Here is a 20,334-nt window from a genome sequence, read left to right on the forward strand (position 1 = left end):
AGAAACATAAATAGAACATTTAAAAAAACAATGCCATAATAATAAAATCAGCTAATCCATTCATTATATCAAACCCTGGTTCCCAACGCTGCAGAACCTGAAGGAGATTCACGAATAATCACAGTATATAAAATCATACCTAAATCTGTTTTCCAAATGTTTTGTAGTATTGGCAGGGTAGGCAACAAATGAATCCATCACCAGATTGTTGAAAATCAAGTTCCAGTTTCTTCTTTGTGCCTCAACAATATATCTGCAACCAGCATCTGGTGTTCTCACAGACACTTCTCGTCTTTGTAAATATACTGTATACTTGAAACTCAATCCCCTGGAGAAATCAAATCAAACAATGATGTGTCTTTTTTATAATCCGAAAAAGCTTATGTGATAGCAAGTGAATAAATGCATGAATGTTACTTTTACAAATACATCTTCTTTCTACGAAGCAGTATACTATGTATAGCTCCCTCAAATATGCAAATCTTTAAACAACATTTAAATGTAAAAAGTAATACTGTGATTTTACTGATATTGCTTTTCACATGGTCAAAGAAGTATTGGAATTACCAAAACAAATACAAATTTTAACCAGGACAGTATCACACAAAGTGAGCACTGGGAGTGCTAAGTCAGGATTCAGGGGCTGATTTATATGTTGGTGGTAAGGATACTCAGTCGTAATGCCAATGGGGTATCCTTACCACTAAAGTAATGGTCCGCCCACCCGATTTAGATACGCGCAAACCATATGCTTGGCTAAAGTGGTGACTACTCCATTATCTCTATAGCAAACCTCTCAGATGGTCCAACTGAGTTAGGATGGGAAGACACATAGCCATTTGTTTACTGTTTGCGCGGTGAGGGACAGTAAATGGCTAATAATGTCCCCTCGCCATGTGAGTTGACTCCCATGGTGAGGGGGAGGCATTACAGTATTTATTTTCAAAAAGAAAATCCATATTTGAGATTTTCTTTCAGACAATAAAAAAAGAAAAGTGTTTGGTGCAGGACTGTGTCATGCTGATGCAGCCCTGCACTAAACAGCTAAACGCATTGGCAGGAACTGAAGTAATGGCGGTTCCTGACAATGCGTTATAAATGAGCCCCTGCTTGGTGGTCATTTATAAATGTGGCAGGTGGTTCCTGCATCAGGGGGACAGAGTAATTTACTCCATCTTCCTGGTGAATTGACGGGTCATCCGCAAACATACAAAGGAGTCGCTTAGAGTTTTGAATACTGTTTAATGTCTATTACGGCGACAGAGTACTTTACTCCGTTTCTTTGCCAGACATCCCATCCACCAAATCTAGAGATGTCGGTCGGCTTCATGGACATCTGTATATATCGAAAGGAACTGCCATCATGGCAGTTCCTGTCAATTTAGAAAAAGTTTGGCGGATGGTACCGCAAGACATTACAGCTGGTGGTCAAACTTTTCCAAAGTGTTTTTTAGTTTTTTAAAGAGTGGGAGTTTGTTTTTGAAAAATAGAAAACGAATGCCCCCACTCCCTGCAAGTTTTTTTCCAAAGTGTGGGGGTAATTTTTTTATTTTTACTGTCCCTCACCGCCAGGCATTACCTGGTAGTGACGGACAGTAAAAAAAGCGCACAAAAAAGGAGATGGGAGGGTGCTTACAAAAAGTTAATCACTGGCAATTGCACAGGGTAGCATTCCAACCAATCATTCTTTTTCCCATCACACTACCTCAGATTAGACCCAGCAATTTGCAAATCAGTCTCAACCCTGCTCCAATAGGTACAGTCCAGCCTGTACTGCCAAGTCTGGTCCTTTCGGAACCAGAACACATTTAACCCAAGACCAGTTTCGCCCTCAGTCAGGTTTTATTGGGGTCCAGAGGCACAGTGAGCAAGGGACCCACATTTGGGCATACCCTTGGATTCCTAGAACAAATACATCAAATAAACAAAGTAAAAGAATGCCATCGAACCATCCACTCTAAATTGAGAGGGCAGTCGGAGGGCTTACCTTCTACAGCACATACTCCGTCAGACTGTTAGAGGAGTATGTAGGCAACGAAGCTTGAGTACTCTCTCTCGCCAGCATAATGCTGGTCCAAAAGCCCAAAATTGGATGGACAGACTGAGAGTTTGGCAGAGAGGGTACGCCATCACTGTTGAGATGGAGTACCATCTCAACTAAGCTCTAAATTGCCAATCAGTTTCTGCCACAGTTTTGGGCTGATTTAAGTCATAAGTAGTTGAAAAGCTGCAACAGGGCTATCTTAACACCTTACACAATGGTAAATGTTTGCTTGCTACAGGAACTGTAAAGGCATGTGTTGCTTCAGGCTGGAAATGTAGCAGCATTTGTTGACAAATGTAAAGTAAACAACAAAACATAACCAATTATTATACACAAAACAGCATACCAGGGCACATCACAATAAAACCGCCAGAATGCAACATAACAAATGCAGTACAATGCAACAAAATCACTTTATAGTAATGCAACACAAGCACAGAGCAGCACATAAAACAGCAGAACAAATCACCACCACAACACAATGCTACACAAAAATGTTATGTTATGTTGTGCAGATTTGTACAGTGCATTATCACCCAGGAGAGTATACTGCCGCTGAGCAGGTGTGAGCACCCAGGGCCTAATGGGACTACTCAAAAAGGCAGATCGTCAGCTTCTTGCAGAATTCAAGAACAGAGGAAGAGATTGTGTGGAGGCAGGAAGTTCCATGTTGTGGGTGCGATAGGAGTAGACTCGACCGCCAGATCTGGTTTTCCGTATGCATGGGGATTCTGCAAGTAGGAATCCACAAGTGGTGTCTCAAAGGTTTGGGAAAGCAGATGCAATTGTTGAGGTATGCTGGACCAGTGTTATGTAGTGCCTTGAAAGTGTGGGTGAGGAGTACGAATTGTGCTCGTTTGTAAATGGAGAGCCAGTGGAGATCCTTCAGGTATGGGATGATATGAATGTGCCATGGAATGTTGAAAGTGATTCTGACCGCTGAGTTCTGAATGGTCTATAGCCTTCTGGTGAGTTTTTTGTTGATCCTGGCATAGTGCGTGTTCCCATAGACCAACTTGCTAGAGACTAGGGCATTGGTGACGGTTTTCTGGGAACTATTTGAAAACCCTCCTTATCATCTTCAGAGTACGGAAGAATGAGGCGGTGGCAGCATTGACTTGAGCGGTCATGTCGAGTTTTCTGTTGATGATGATCCCGAGGTTCTTGGCGTGAGTTGGGGGATGGGTGTTGGTCCTAGCTCTGTTGGCCTCCAGGTGATCTGCTCTTCCCGAAGATCATGATTTTATTCTTGTCAGTTTTCAGCTTTAGACAGTTGGTTTCCATCTAGTACAAACATAATGAACTCCAATATTCTGTTTACATAATATGGTAGTTAAAAGTGTTTGGAGCAAGCATTGCCTTAAATTACCTCCAAATACATCAAATAGCACCAGTCAAAAATGTTTTGTGATCCAGCCCATCACTTACAAATGAAAAGCATAATCTTCACATATTATTTACTAAAAAGATGTTTCCCAGTACATGAACACATTTTTTTCTACACGTCTAAAAGCAGAATTTTGTTGTTGACCTTTACGCTGTTTTGTACCACATTAAGGTGTCAGTGGTGTAGATCTTATTTATTAATATAATCACTGCATGCAGAGTTTACAGGCACTACCATTTAGTGACTAGAGAACTAGTGGCTTTTCTTGAATGAGTTTTGAAGGTCTTAAGGATGTAGGACCATCCATGGAATCAGCAATTAATACTACTTCTTTTGCTGTTCCGAGTTGAAAGCTTGTGTCTGCATTTCGATTTTCAAGGTCAGGTTCTTCCCTCAGGCTGGTGCTCAAGGTAATCCAGAGCCTTGTCCCTGACTTCCCAGAGATCAGCTCCCAAGCATTACGGGGCAGATTTACAATAACTGGCGCATCCCTGCATATCTGCAGGGATGCGCCAGTTATTGTGGGTGACGGCTCCGCCACCATGGATGCGCCGCATTTACAATGCAGTGCACCATGGGGCAAAAATGGACAGATGCGTGACGCATTTGCTGCAGTAAAGGCGGCGCATTGCTTGATTTTTGTCAGAAGTGCGACGCAGCTCCAGCAAGGCCCGAGGGTGCCCTATCCTTACAATGCTCCTTCAATCCTTACACCTGCTTCAAGCAGGCGCAGGGTTTTGACACAGTATGGCCTTAAAAGTGGCTGAGTGAAATCTTGTAGATTTCGCTCAGCCGCAGGACAGCCTGCATGTGGCGCAGGGCTTTACAATGTGACGCATCTCTCAGATGCGTCATGTTGTAAGTACCCCGCACCATGGCGCTGGATTTGCGCTGTCGATGCATCACAAAAGTGACACAACGGCGGCGTAAAAGAGGCGCAAGGGGCTTGTAAATCTGCCCCTTTGTCTTTTGGACCATTATTGTGAAGATCAATGGAACTGTATGGCCAGCCCCGCATCTTTAGGAATGCTGCTCTCTAGTTACAACATGTTTTTAAATACTAAAAGAGAAGGCAGATCCGTTTGTTCATAACGTAGCTAATGTGCTGTAAGAAATTGGGTTATTGGTTGTGTCTGATGGAAGCCCCAATCAGCCAACAACCACAACCCTTGTCGGGACAAAACACAACAGTCACTAAATTAATCTGTGCTTAACCCTCTGGCAGCTTGGCACAAAGCAGTCATACTTAACTTAGAATCAATGTGTAAAGTAAGAAAAATAGATACATTTCAATAAATACAATTATACCAGAACAGCAAAAATCCACTCATTAGGCAATAAAGACATTAGATTTAAATTTTTAAGTAAAAATAACAACTAAAAGCACAAAACGCTACTCATGGCCATCTGGTCACGCTAGACTGGAAAAGTCACAAGTTCAGGCTGAGCACGATGGAGCACAGGTCAGATACAGGCACTAGGTTATCTCTACTGAAAAGTTACTTTCTAAGTCTGGCATAAAGAGTTCCTTGCGCCGTGGAGAAAGCTGGGCATCACGGGTGGTCACTGCAGTAGCGTAAAGAGCAGGTCTGTTGTCCTGGGGGGGCATTGCTGTAGAGAAAAGAGCTGGTCAGGTGTCGGGGATGGTTGTTACCTTAGCATTGGGTTGCGGTCGTTCTGGGCTGTTGTTGATGCAGTGCGAAATGCAGGTCTGAAATTGCTGGTCGTTGCTGATGGTCACTATCAGTGTGAAGAGCAGGTTACATAAGAACTTCTCATTGGCAGTATTCGTGTACTGCAGAGTCTTGGCATGAATGGGTCTTTTCGTGAGGAAGCCAAACATCTGGATTTTCACCTTTTCTTCAGATGCAATAATCTTCGATGCCAGCCAAGGGTCCAGGACCTGAGCAGCCACTTCTTGGCTTTTAGGAACTCACTCCAGCAGAGGCCAGCAGGACTCAGCCAAGACCCGTTGCAGCACATCAGCTGGGCAGTTGCAGCAAAGCCTCTGAAGCTTGCTGTGTCTCTGCAGCTCACACAGGTCAGCCAACAGACTCTTGGATTCATTCTAGTTAGCCTGGGATGATAGGCAAGGAGGTTCAGTCTTTCTTCTCAGGCAGCAAGGAAGTCCTGCAATTAGCAAGGCAGCCCTCTGGCAGCAGGACAGTCCTTCTTCTGTAACTTTTCACAGGTCCAGGAGTATTCTGACTAGGTGCTCTGGGGGTCCAATATTTATATCTGGTGCCAGCCTTTGTGTGGGGGCCTTCTGTCCTATCCCCACCTCCACATCTGGGTCTGGAAAGTTCTTCCTCTTCTACTGTAAACTCTGTACACTGTCTGTGAGTGAAAAAAGGCAAGGCAGGTCTGGTGCCAGGTTCCTTTGTGTGTGCAGGAAGCAAAAACCTTTGAAGTGTAAGTGAGGCTGGGTACAGCCCCTACCGATTCACTCTGCCAGGATGGCCCAACCTGGCCTTACATAAGCCCCTTTATGTTACTGTCTGAGAACAATACATAAACCCCAATAGTAGAGCAATTCCCAATCATGTGACCCAGGACACTGACAGAAGGCACTAATGGTTGAGACACGAAAATTACATTTTCTGACTTGTAACTTAAAACCAGGCTTTACCATTAAAAAGGATTTTAAAGTACAATTAATTTAAGGGTAAACATGACATCTCTATCTGCTCCCAATCGAATGTTAGCAATTATTAAATATAATAAGGTAACCCAGTGTTAGTCAATAGGAAAGTTAGGCCTTATGACAATGAAAAACAGTTTTAGGATGTATTCACTGCCAGAATATGTAAAACCTAAGTACTCATGTCCTACCTTTTAAATACAATGCATTCTGCCCTATGAGCCTTAAGGGCCTACTTTTGTGGTGCGATATAAGTATTTAAAAGGAAGGTTTAGGCCTGGCAAAAGGTTTATGTTGCCAGGTTGAAATGACAGTTGTAAAACTGCACTTCAGGCTGTAGTGGCAGGCCTGAGACATATTTGAAAAGCTGCCTTAATGGGTGGCACAAGGAGTTCTGCTGCCCATTAGCAGCATTAAATGTACAGACCCTAGGTACATAAATTACCATATACTAGGGACTTGCATGTAAATTAAATGTGCCAATTAGGTGTAAGTCAATTTGACCATGTTTTATGGAGAGAGCATAAGCACTTTAGCACTAGTTAGCAGGGGTAAAGGGCACATAGTCTTAATGCCAGCAAAAACAGGTTTAGCAACAGAAGGCAAAACAAATCTGAGGGAACCCCTACAAAAAGCACCAGGTCCAACAAGTGACAACCCACTTGTTGTGCCAAATATGGGTGTATATTTATTAACTTTTAGCACTGTGTTTGCGTAACAAAAGTGATGCAAATTGATCCTAAATCATTTTTACTAATTTACTTTCCAGGGCTAAACTTGCTTAGTTCTGGAAAAGCACATAGCTCTGCTTTGCATTACATAGCGCCAAGGGGGCATACCATGGGAGGTCCATGGGCACCCCCATGCAACCACCCAAGGTTTCTGATGCTAGGTCCTATTTATTTAAAAAAGTAGACAGGGTGTAGCGTGAGAAAATAGTGCCCATTTCAAATAGGCACTGTGTAGAAGAAATGCTTTCATTTCGCCTTCTTTTTCTGACTTTGTATGTGTGGTGCGCTGTACAGCACACATACAAAGTGTGAAAAAGTTTCAAGTTAGTCTAAGCATGGTATTTTGTATTCGAAGGGTTCCCTTCCAGTACAAAACCTATGCTAGATTCACAGAGACACCCTTGCACTATGATGCGAAGGTGTGCTCGTGGCACCCGGCAGCATATTTCTGCACCAGAGCTCGGCAGAGGGGAAAACCATATTTCTGTAAATATGGCACTCTCCTTTTTTTTTTTTTTTTTTTATTTATTTGAGTTTTATATAGAGCTGGCTAGACCCAGAGGTATCAGAGCGCTTTACATAAGGTTCCACAAAATTACAAAATTACACCAATTACAAGTTGCATCAGTTACAAGAGAACATTTCAAGAGCGTCGGAAGATGTAATAAATGGAGCTTAGAAGGGTAAGGAGGTGGGGTAAGATGTAGGAGGGAGAAAGGATGGAGATAGGATGGATGGAGAGACGAAGGAGAGTCCGCCCAAAGTGAGGCTGGGTAGGTGACGGCCGAGGGGGATGTCCACAGCCCATCTCCTCTATAGCTATCAGGTAGCTCCACCCGGCGTCAGTCAGGCGGCTAGGTCTCAATGAGAAAACAATTAGAGAGCAAAGAGGAGGGATAGATGGAGTATAAAGGAGAAAGTGGGTGAAGTAAAAAGGTATGAGGGAGAGTGCGACGGAGAGACAAAGTAAGGTCTGCACAATGTCCAGCTGGGTAGGTGACGGCCGAAGGGGTATCCCACTGCCCATCTCCTCTATAGCTATCAAGTAGCTCCACCGGTCATCAGCTAAAAAACTAAGTCTCCACGGTCTGAGGCAGGTTCACAGATTTAGTATACTCATGGGTAGGCCGGATGGGGGATGTGTTCGAGGTCTGGATGAAGTGCATTTTTTCTCAGAGGAGTAGCTCGATGTGATAGGGAACACTGTGGCAGTCATCTTGGGGTCAGGCAGTCCAAATGAATTTAAACAAGTGATCTTACGATTGAGACGGGGGGCTGGTCGTCATCTCGTTGCGCTTCTGCATCATCGCTAGAGGGCTGTTTCCGCGCTGAGAATTGCAGTTTCGGCTGCTTACCGTCAGTACGGCTCATTGTTCTCCTCCCTCCTTTAAGCTTGATTAGGTCCCATGTAGCAAACAGTGATCTCCTCCAGTAGCAACAAGGACAAGATTGCAAAAGAGTCACAGATAGGCAGAAAAGGGATGATTGTGCTCTCTGCACCAGAGTCTATGTGGTGCCACGCATCTGCCCATCACTCGCAATCATGGGACTCATGGGGCGCAAAGCATATACTGCAGTCCACAAGGTTCACAGGACGTTATCATGCAGTTTGTGAAGAGTTAGTGTGAGTCTTCTGCAGAGAAGGGTTCTCCCATGTTTTAATGACACAATTTGGAAGGTGCAGATGCAATTGGTTATGCATTAGTGGGGTCAACGGGCACTCCCCACAATCCACTGTCGCTGTGCTCAAATCGTGACATGCACTGCTGCCGACACTCGTACCATTAGTCTTGTGAGGTGTCGCCTGCATTCCCTGCACTCCACACCCAACGTAGATCCGCAGTTGTAAGCAGGCTCACGTTTCTGTAGTATGAGCCGGGAGCCCCTGCCCACACAAACACCATGGAATGTCTTGCAGGGGTCTCGGGCCGTTAGTCTATGAGGTAGCACACCACACGCGCTGCTTTGAAGAAGCTGCCTAACTCCGCAATTCCGATGCACTCACGTGTTAGTCCGCAATTTACTTGTCAGATAGATGTGTCCCCCGGCCTCACCAGGCAGAAGTAGCACTGTATGTGGGCGTCAGAGCAGTCACCCCCGTGTCTGCTCCACCAGGAGCGTAGCAGCATTAGGTTGGGCATTCACCCGCGTGGTGGGTCCTGCGGGCAGCGCGTCTGTTTCCTGAGCCTCTCTGCAGGAACCACGGCGGCCGCTCAGTACATCTTCATCTCAACCAGCACAGTATTTGTGGCTGCTGCACTGCGCGTCAATCTAGTAAATCTGTCCCATGGTGTTTTCATATTTACGAACCACAAAACTTTTTGCACCCATCCCCACCAAATATTCTGATATGCTTGGCTGGCTGGCAGTAGATTACTGGATAGAATATAGGGGCATATGTATCAAGCCCTTTTCCCATTTGTGAACGGGAAAAGGCCTATTGTGATGTATCATCCCAAAAGTGTACCGCAAATTAGAGAATAGCAAAATTTGCGATTCTCTATTTTGCGATTACATTTAAGGAATCGCAAATTGCGATTCCTTAAATGAAATGTATGAAGCACCTAATTTGTGCGAATTTGGCATAAGATATCGCAAATTACCACCAACTGACAGTTGTTAATTTGCGAATTCTTTGAAAAAAGCACTTTTTGCTTTTTTCAAAGTGCCATGTGCCACACATACATGCCCTTAGGGCATGTATGTGCACCACATATGCACACATACATATTTCAGGGGTGCAACAGTGTCTCCTTTGGACACCCTGGCACCCTTGAAATTGCATTCTCAATTTTGGCAATTCTCAAATTGCGATTCGCAAATTGAGAACGTCTTCCCATTCATTCCTATGGGCCTCCTAGACCATAGGAATGAATGGGAAGGTATTCCTTAATTGCAATTCGCAATTTGCTAATCGCAATTGAGAAGGCCAAGAAATTGCAAAATATTTGCGAATTATTTATTACATACCGTTTTGCGATTCTCAAATAGCGATTCTCTAAAAGTCGCTATTTCAGACTCGCAATGACGGTATTTGATACATATGACCCATAGTGAGTTGTCAAATTTTTGCACGTATGGTGGTAATTTGCACCAGTAAGCATGGCAAAGAGTATTTTGAATTTGATTTGCCCACATCTGATGTGAGAATGGAACCTCAATAATTTACTGAATCACAATAATCTAGACACCCCAATTTTGACCTCAGGTAGTTTGGCTCTGTGGTTCCTGTTGATCTAGCAGCAGGAGACACCACCCTCCATGACATTAAACCTACTGAATAGCAGAGTAGAAATCAAACAGAAACTGGGACCACTCATTAACTGAGTTCTAGAGCAAACTAAGCTAAGAAAGGTTTTGTACAGAATCCTTAATATAAGCAATACAGAAATATGCATTGATTGCCATAAAGGCTCAGATAAAGGGTATAGTAATCTGAAAAATCTAGAACAATAATTTCTACTTATGCAGTCAAACCTCTCCAAACTCAAAGTCTCAAACTCATGAGTACTGACAGCATTCTAACGGAGGAAAGGACGTCTCAATTAAACCGGACAGAGTCTTGAGAGGAAAATGAGAAATTACACCCAAACCTTCAAAACTAGGGGTTTTTATACACATTTTATGCATAACAAACAGAAAAACTGCAAATTCATCATGACGTGATCATGGTTAGCTCAACAACAAAGCAGAAGCAACAATGAAATAGTTAAATCTCTTAAAATCAATTTCTTAAGGTGAATGAAATCTTCTGCTTGCGTCCTCAGCAACTGTACTCTGGAGAAGAGCAATACAGTATGAAACATTTCTCACACAAAAACTTATAAAACCATGTTTTTCTGCAGGCCTACATCAAAACTTCCAGTGGAAGAGTTTCAAAATAATACATATGGAACTCAATGGAAAGTCTAATTCATAATACATGGTTTTTAAAACAGTTGCCATCTAAGTCAAAACACTCTGTGCTCCATTGAAAATGTGGGGAGAGACGTCTTGCAGTGGGTCATTGATTGGGAGGGGGAAATCAGCAGGAGCAAGATCAGCAGAACACTATAAACTGCATTAATTTTAATAAAATGGCATCTCACATGAAATGGGGCATAACTATACCTCATTATTTATCACACTTCTAAACAGTATAATAAAGTTGTTTCAAGTGCAACATCATTACTTAATCGGTTATGTCCATATGCATCATCAAAATTACTAATTCACACAACTAATTTGTCACCTAAAATAACATATTAACAAAAACTGGTACAGCCTCCGCTCTCTGATTATTTTTAAATATTCACTAAAACACCATTAAGAAACGTTATTAATCAGCCATTAGTTAGTAGACGTTTAGATCTTCTTAGGTAGTCAAACACTTCTCTCCATCATTCTTAATTGATAATATACTCGATCTTTATGATCTTCCATTTCCAAATAAAGTGATCTTTTCTTTATTCTTGATGTATTATTTTAATTCTATTATTATATCTAATAATTAAACACTCCAACAATTTTATTAAAAGAAATAGAATAATTGCAAGAATCATTTTGATGATTATAGGAGTTAAAACTGACTGAAGAACACCAACACCTACAGTACATAGGCACTCATCAACTTCACCAAAACACTTTCCCAACTCACTTAAACAATTAACCTATAGCTTACCATAGGCCAGGATCCTCAAATAATCTAATCTCATGAGTTAAATTAGGCATGTTAGTGATGAAAACGTCAATAGCTCTACTATTATCAGGAATATAAGTACAACACCTATTAGCCTTATAGGGAGTGCTGCAAAATATTGTGATATTTTGCAGCTCTCCCTATGTTGGTTAGAATTGTTTCAAAAATAGGCAGGATTCATGAGCAGAAGGACCCTATGAGGTGAAGCGCTATTCTTATAGATATAGACTATCACTTGTGCGGTTGTAGGGGGCTATTACTGCTCTTCGTGGGGTTTGGACCCTTTTAGCCTTAATTACCTTTCAAACTCCATCTTCTCACGCTAAAAAAATATCTAAAGCAAGGGAAATTTGCATAGCCATACCCTAATTGCTACCATTTCTACATTTCTACATTTACTAACTTAAAAGAACCTGCCGTATTTACAGTAATTCTATCTACTACTGTAAATAACCTAATAGTTATATCATTCATTTCCGCTCCCATAGAAGAAATAATAGCCCTAAATATATCTAAAGCTACTTGCACAAAACTTCATATACCTCTTCTCAAATTATTTTCATCACTCAGCTCATTCACATGATAAACTCTAGAGAAAACTAAACCCAAATAACATGAACCTACCCAATTCTTTTGGCATATTAAAATAAGCAGTCTTCCCAAAGACATAATACATTTCTCCTATATAGGCTCTCCTGCAAACAAAAGATTTCCACTAACTTCTTGTTCTTTTCTATAGAACTGTGGGGTACCACACACATCGCACCTTTTCTTTCCCTCTCCATATTCAATCTAGGATGCAAATCTGGTAATCTAAAGTCTTCTTTCATTTCTTCCAAAGCAATGTCCTGCTCTTCTAAATTCCTTACTACTTTCACTCCTATTTAGTTGTATTCGCTAATAAAAGCAGGCTCCACACTACTAAAAAGACACAAATAATTTGTAACAAAGTTAGCATCATACCGGGCTTGTGTAATCAAACACAACAACTCCCCATACCTGATTTCTCTATAGACTTCATTAATAAGCAAATTCTCTAAAGATACATTAAAATCAGTCAAATAAGGAGAACGAAATTCATCATGATTAAATATTACATTACAGTGCATATGAAATTGCCAACTGGACATAAACTGAACCCTCCCCAGCTAATATAGGAAGCTAAGTGCAAATATAACACTTACTAACCTTCATTATATAGCATACTGCTTAATCATTTTAGTATACACATTATCCTTAAAACCACTAACTAAGGGCTCTCCATGTTCTGGTGTGGACTGTATAAAATCATTATGATCAGTTACTTCTTCATCATTGTATTAATATGATCTTAAACATATCCCACAGGAGTAAGCACACCAACAGTCCAACTAACACTAATAGTGTCATAAACAACAGTGTCATCCCTACAATTTTACAGCATCTGCTGTTTCACATCTTCTATTGAGACAAAAGGAAAATCCTTATTGTGGTAAAAATTAAATGTCAATAATAATCAAAAACAATTTCTTTAAAACAATAATATTTTTCTTTTCTTCTAATTTCATTAAAACACAAATCAAACAAAAAATCAGAGTTAATCTTCTAAGTTCTTTTCAAAGTACACATATTGGGTTTGAAACAATTGGTCAAAAAATTGCACACAAAAAAAATGCTGGTCTTTTTATCAGATTTAGATTCACCTTTTATTGGAAAACGTTTCTGTTTTACTTTCAAAGTATTTCTTCCTCAGTCTCAGTCGTCTTGAGTCACTCTCAAACTTGAATTTGCACTTGTTCATTAAAGAATAATCCTCCTCAAATTCACCTGCTCTTTTTCTTCTGATATTGTGGAAAAATACACCCATTCAGGTAAAGCATATTTTTGATTTTGGAACTCTCCTCCTGGTTGATCTTTTAGAAACTGGTGATTCAATCCCACTAGTTTCAGAATTCAACTGTCTCTCTGAATCTCTTTCTGGTTCACAGTGCTTTTGTTTGTTAATTCTTTTCCTTGGTATATCTTCAGCCTTTAATCTTTCAACAATAGTCTTTATTTCTCTGACTCAAGCTTAATCCTAAACTCTGACTTGAACATAAATTTGCACTTTCATGAGTTTTGTCTTTGTCTGCTCCATTTAGAGTGAACTTCTTTCTTCCCAAAGGGGTCTTTGTAATTTTAATTTTCAACTGTAGTGTGTTACTTTTCTGATCAGCGACTTCTTCCTGCTGCCACTAATGCCTCAATGTTTTGCACTGTAACAGCTCTTCACTGTGATCACTCTGAAACTGGTCTTCAGGAGTTTTAGGTTCTTATTCAGAACTTTCGCTTACATTAATGTCTTGCTTTTGCATTTCATCTTCACTAGTTACAGAAAAATCTTCACCCCCTCTGGATTTATGATGCGAACTCGAGCTTGACTTTGAGCAGAGTCTCAGGAGGAAATGGAGAAGTCGCCACTGAACCTTCAAAACTACTTGGTTTTTATACACATTTTATGCATTACAATTAGCAAATCTGCAAATTCAGCATGACATAATCATGATTAGCTCACATTGGACAAATGAAAAGCAATTCATAAAAGTTAAATCTGTTAACACTAACTCATTTCTTAAGGTAAAAGAAATCTTCTGTTAGCTTCCTCAGCAACTGTACTCCGGAGATGTAGAATACAATATGAAACATTTCTCAATCAAAAATGTATAAAGTTATGTTCTTCTGCAGGCCTACATTAGATTTTATAGCAAATGTCTTTCAAAATGATACACAGAGAACTCGGTAGGAAGTTTCAATCAGAACACACACTGAAAAAGTATCATATGGCTAGCAGTATATCTTGCTTTTTTATACAGACGATTTAGCTTGCTCAAATTGTGTCCTCATACACATCATGTATAAATGTTTACTTGGTTCAAAACAAACACAGAACATACGTTTTTTTACATTTTCTTTGTTACCACTCTGTGATTAGATTTACAATGGAACATCTATATGCCTTATTCCTTGAACATACTTTATAAAGTCTCTATTGGAAGGACAAAAGGTAGAGGAAATGAGACAAAAAGAGTGGATGTTATTTCAGTAGTAGAAGATACTTTCTCTGTATATATTTCAGTATGTGTGATGTTACCTTTTATGGCAAATGAGAGTTCTATTCACAGTGCCAATTCCTTTGTTAAATGTGCTTACCTGCAATTAGATATAAAGCCAGGCGTGGAGACCTCATCACAAAAATCAGTTATGATATTACATGATATACGCATGATATTAAAAATTAGATCACTTCATCATTCTAACCTGTTCTTTTCTATCATGCCATTTCTTTTTTAAATAATCTAGACTGATAATGCACCAACTGGGTGTAAACTCAGCAACTGACCAATATGGTTCATATGACTTAATTTATATAAACAGTAATGTCACAGATCACATTTTCATAGAGAGAAAGAACTTCAAAGCACTTTCTGGCAACCAGATAGTCAAAGTCAAAGGTGCAACTGTGGGGTTTGCTTCGAAAATGACTCACTGGTTTCTCTTATTATTTTATGCAGTATGGCTAGGACCATTTCTGGATGTGTAGGCCAGCTGAATGAGTTTATTTTGGAGTTTACCTCCCATAAAGCTAGGAATTCCATTTGCCTCCACTGAAGCAGAATTAAAGTAAATTGTTCGGAACTCAAAAGCATTATGCCATTTAATAGTGTTTATACTATTTCTCCTTACATTTTGATATTTTTATTGTGTCAATGATCAACTCATCATATAGAGATTATATTGCCTTACTCTTATATATACTATTACATGTTCAATCAGTGTAAGGGTTGATGGTTTATTCTTGAGGGTATCTCATTTGTGAAGACTCGTTAGTTCATGTTCAGTAGAGACCTTCCATTGCTATCCTTGTTTTATCTGCTTTTCATTTTTTTTCTCCATTTTACAAAAAGTGTTTATGTACGTTCAGACGATTACATTGTGAATTTCAATAGTGTATATGCTACTCAAAGACATATGAATAATTACATGCTTACATATATGTATGTTACAACATCAAACTACTGTTGTTCTCCTTGCTTCAGAAAACTATAGCAAAGAATCATTACAAAAAAATCAAATGTGACCTTCGGAACTGATTATAATCTGCCAAACTTTTCTAACATGTGGGACACTTTTATAGATGGCAATGTATTTGAAAACAACATAAAAGAAATGGAAACGTTGGTATTCTGTACACTTCTCATCCACAATGATCTCTTCCCTCATCTACATTTCCTCTCCATTGCCCTACATCTGTTTCTCTCATCCATAAGTTTAAGCAGCAATTGAAATCCTGCTGTATATCTGTGACTAATAGTGTGTTTACATCTAATTCAATATCCTAATATGTTGTTGTTATTTGTCAATAACTGTAGGGCCTGATTGTTTGTTTTGGCTTGTACTGCACAAAGGAGAGATGGGAAGAGTCATAGCACTTAGGGCCAGATGTAGGTCGCCAATTACCGGTCGGTAACGGCCGATTTCGGCCGTTACCGACCGGTAATTGGTTTTCGAGATGTAGGGGCATATATTTTACAGATTCTGTAAATTTACCGAAACGGTAAATTTACCGAATCTGTAAAATACCGAATTGGTAATTTTACCGATTCGGTAAAACCCAGATGTAGGTAGCACTGTTGACAGTGCTACAGGCCTTCAGAATTCGGTATTTTACCACCCAACCCAATTGGGTGGTAAAATACCGAATACAGGTGTGCATGCACATCTGTGCATGCACACCTGTGCCATGTGACACACAGACATGCTCTTAGGGCATGTCTGTGTGCCACATGGCACACATGCCTGTATTTGGGGTGCTAGAGGGTGTCAAAGTGATACCCCCTGCACCCTTGCTGAAATCGGTATTTACCGAATCTGTAAATACCGATTCGGTAATGCCCATTGATTCCCATGGGCTTCAATGCCCATAGGAATCAATGGGCATTACCAAATCGGTATTTACAGAATCTGTAAATACCGAATCTTAACGATTCGGTATTTACCGAATCAGAAATACCTACATCTCCCCCCCTCTATTCTACCACCTCTTAAATACCGATTCGGTATGAATCGGTATTTAAGAGGTGGTAAATTAAAATTACCTACATCTGGCCCTTAATCTGCTATGCAGCGAAAATGTGAAGGAGTTTGAGATTGGAGGCTAAAAGTTATAGTTCCAAGCACCACATTCCAGTGGGCCTTGAACCACGACCAGTTGGAGGAAATCATGATACAGACTAACACCTTTGCTTCCATGCCCGGGAAGGGGGGAACAATGCACTAAAACGAGGTGAAACAGAGGGGTCGCCTGTTCGAATATTTTGGTAGAGATTTAAAGAAATATCATGCCCTAAGCGTCTCTGGGTACTAAAACTCTGGGATACTTCCAAAATGGATGATTGTTGCACTGCTATCCTTAGGCAGCTCAGAGACAGCACATGTAAAGAGGAAAAAGCCTCCATGGGTTGTTTTTGTGCAGGAAGGTAACGCTTCACCAAATTGTGCGCTGGCAAAGGCTGAAATGACAGGAATTCACCATATCTAGTAAATACGGTGCATTCCTGCCCTTTCAAATTGGCATTGGTTAGTGCAGCAAAAATGCTTGAGGCGCTGCCCTACGCCAATTCATTGAGGGTCTCATGTACAATGAATTGGCGTAAGGCAACGCTGCAAGGCTTTTTGCGGTGCTGCCCTACACCAATTCGAAAGGGCAGGAATGCACCATATTTACAAGATACAGTTCATTCCTGTTCTTTCTGCCGGCTCACAATTTGGTGCCTAGGGCCAACGCAGGCAACCTTGCAACCTGGTGTAAAGGGGTCTGCGTTGTTGGCAGGATTATTTGTGTGGCAGTAGGGACGCTTTCCTGCACAAAACCTATCCTTGGAGGCTTTTTACTCTTTCTACTTGTGCTGCAGAATGCAGCACACATAGAAAGAGGAAAAAACAAGGAGAAAGAGAGATATTTCTATTAGTTACGCCTCCCCTCGGGAATCGTACAGTTTTAATGGATTCTCAGTATTACAAATCTGAGAACGTGTCAAAACCCATGAGTTTTACGTGGGTAAACACACTGCAATGCCCCCCTGCTGCAGTGTAAGGCAATGCAGCGACTTGCGCGGTGTTGCCTTACACCATATCTTTGAGGCCATGGAAACCCATGTAAAGTGGCTTGGCGTTGGCCTCGTAGATATGGGTCTGCACTCTGCGCCACAGGAGCGTCATAAAAAGTGACAAACCAGCAGCTCAAGGGGCTTGTAAATAAGTCCTTAAGTGTAAATCTGGAAAACGACAACATTTAATTAAACCTTTTATTCTTCCTAGCAGCTTTAGCTAATTTAAATCTTTTGACTAATTTTCTCATTTTTGTAAAGTTCAAAATGCTGGATATATTTTGCCTGAAAAGGTCTGGTCTTGTTCCATTTGCAATTATGATAATATTGCCCTTTTCAAAATGCACTTGGGTGTAAGTATTCATTTGGGAAGAGACAATAACTTGTTCTCAAATCCGAATACAAAGCAAAATAAGAACATACTGAGATCTTTGCAGTAAAAGCAAAGAACAGATTCATATTTAAATTACATCTTCACTATCCTTTACTAATTACAATATCCAGAGTGGTAAACCCTGATCTCAGTTCTTAGTAATCTGAACCCCCAAACTCAAATAGTCAGCTAGTTTCAGTAGTTAAACTTTACCAATCATTATTTTTAAATGTCATTGCTGATTTGTAAAATTGTGTTCATGGTGTTATTACTAAAGTGCCTTGACAATCAATGTCCGCCCACAAATGATGCAAAGTAGCAAACGGGAACCAGTAAAAACGGTTTCATTATAATTTTAGAAAGCACAAAACTGCCCACTTAGTTCAATCACAATCTAGCCACAAATCCTGATTTCAGGCCAACCTGCCCCAGGTATTGTAACTCCCAGTACTTCAACATCTGTGACCAGACTATATGCTGTGCACTGACGTTTGTGCAAAGCATTCACATGGATTTGCGACATTTTTTGCACTACATTACAAGGTGGACAAAATGTGCATACGCTAAAAAACACAGACAAATTTTGCACACTAAAAACGTATTTGTGGTTGCTTATCAAAGCTGAGGTTTAAAAGAATTTGTGTCTAAGGCACTCATTAAGATACCGGTCGGACAAGCGTCTGACCGACATCGTATCAGGATGGAGAACGCCCGACACATAGTCAGTGGCTCCAACCAATTAATTATGATCCGACTGCCTTTAAGGCGGTCGGAAACATGCATTTTTTAACCCCTTGCATGCTGATGACGGCCCCCAACCGTCATGCACTGCGGTGCTCATGTGCTGATAACGGCTGGGGGCCGTCATAAACCCGCCCACTCACGATTTTGCCGCAAGGGGTTAATTGAGGCTAGTGCTGCTGCCCTGAAAAGGGCCGCAGCACAAGCCCATTTGCAAATGGCATGTTTACAGGCATCCCTGCTTTGTGTGCCAAGCACCATGTTTTGCTTGGTACAGGGTACTGAGCAGGCACCGCTCCTAATGTAGGGATTACAGTCCCACCGCTCCCCAGACAGGCTCCTTGAGCCCGTTGGAAAAGTAGAGGTCGGTCCCTCCGCCCCATGCTTCGGACTGCCAGATCATGACACGGCAGTCGGACTGCTTCTGCAGATGCTGGTGGGCTCACCATTAAGCATGGGCGAATTTTGCGAATCTGGCGTTCGCGAATTTGCGAACTCGCAATCCGCAAAATCCGCGAACTCTCGCGAATTTGCGGATTTTTTTATTTTTTTTTGTATTCGCAAGGGTTTCTGCCAGTTCGCGAGGGTTTTGTACCAGTTCGCAATTGCGAACTTACTCGTCGGCTCGCAACGGTCGCGACTTTGTTGTTTCTACGTCTGGTTCATCATCACAGGTTCACAGCACCCTCTGTTTCACCACTGCCACCCTCTGATTCACCCATGCCACCCTCTGGTACATCACTGCCACCCTCTGATTCATCACTGTTGATTATGGGGGGGGAAAGCAAGCACACCTGCCCTGCTTCAACTGACATGAATTAATTTCTGGTTCATCACTGTAGATTATGTGGGGGGAAAAGCAAGCACACCTGCCCTGCTTCAACTGACATGAATTAATTTGGGGTTGATTAATGTGTCACTGAATTTAAACTTCCTGTCTGGCACCTGCTTCCTTATCTGTAATTTGCTTTCTGTTGCAGTTCAATTCTTTTCCCAGGACCTTTTTGGCCTACTTGTAGCTATTCTATGAGCCTGCTGTGAGGGTCAGAGCAGGGTCATAGAATAGTTGCAAGTAGGCAACTGAACTCTGGAGGGGCCCCTCAGGAAGCACTACAGGGAATGGTTACTAATGATGTGTTTGAACTTTTGCACCTGCTGAGTGCTTTCAGTTTTGCAAAACTCGTTTTTCTGCAGAACAGCAACTGTAATGCCCCAAACAAACTTACTTGTGAAAGTTGATTTCTAATCCAAAAGTGATCCAAAGAAAGTCAAAAAGGCCTCAAATCCAAAAAAGTGCAGGCAAATGTCATCATTTTCAGAAGGTTTATGCTGCTTGCTGGTGGATTTCTTGTGCAGAATTGCAATTTTTTTAATTTCGCGAGTGCGAGATTGTTGCTGCCCGCCGCATCTACATGTTTGCAATTGCGAACTCTCGCGATGCGTCGCCAAACTCCCGCGGGATCCCGCAGCAAGATCCAAAATGGCGCAGCACTCGCAAAATATCGAGAAAAACAACTCGGCAAACGCTGAATGACGGTAAGTGAACGCCGCAAGCCGCAATATTGTACCACCAAGCAAAAAAATCCGCTGCGTGCGAATTTGCGGATTTTAGGT

General features: G+C 41.2%; 1 protein-coding gene across 1 annotated transcript in view; it reads right to left on the reverse strand.

The window, feature by feature from the left end:
- The window catches only part of LOC144768293 (somatomedin-B and thrombospondin type-1 domain-containing protein-like), a 194,070-nt gene that overhangs the window by 21,016 nt on the left and 152,720 nt on the right, over window positions 1–20,334 (reverse strand). The window contains exon 5 of the mRNA XM_078651850.1: window positions 140–328. Coding sequence (XP_078507976.1) covers window positions 140–328 — 189 coding nt within the window. The remainder of the gene's footprint in view (window positions 1–139; window positions 329–20,334) is intronic.

The sequence above is a fragment of the Lissotriton helveticus genome, chromosome 7 (assembly GCF_964261635.1).
Source record: "Lissotriton helveticus chromosome 7, aLisHel1.1, whole genome shotgun sequence".
In the NCBI taxonomy this organism is placed as follows: Eukaryota; Metazoa; Chordata; class Amphibia; order Caudata; family Salamandridae; genus Lissotriton; species Lissotriton helveticus.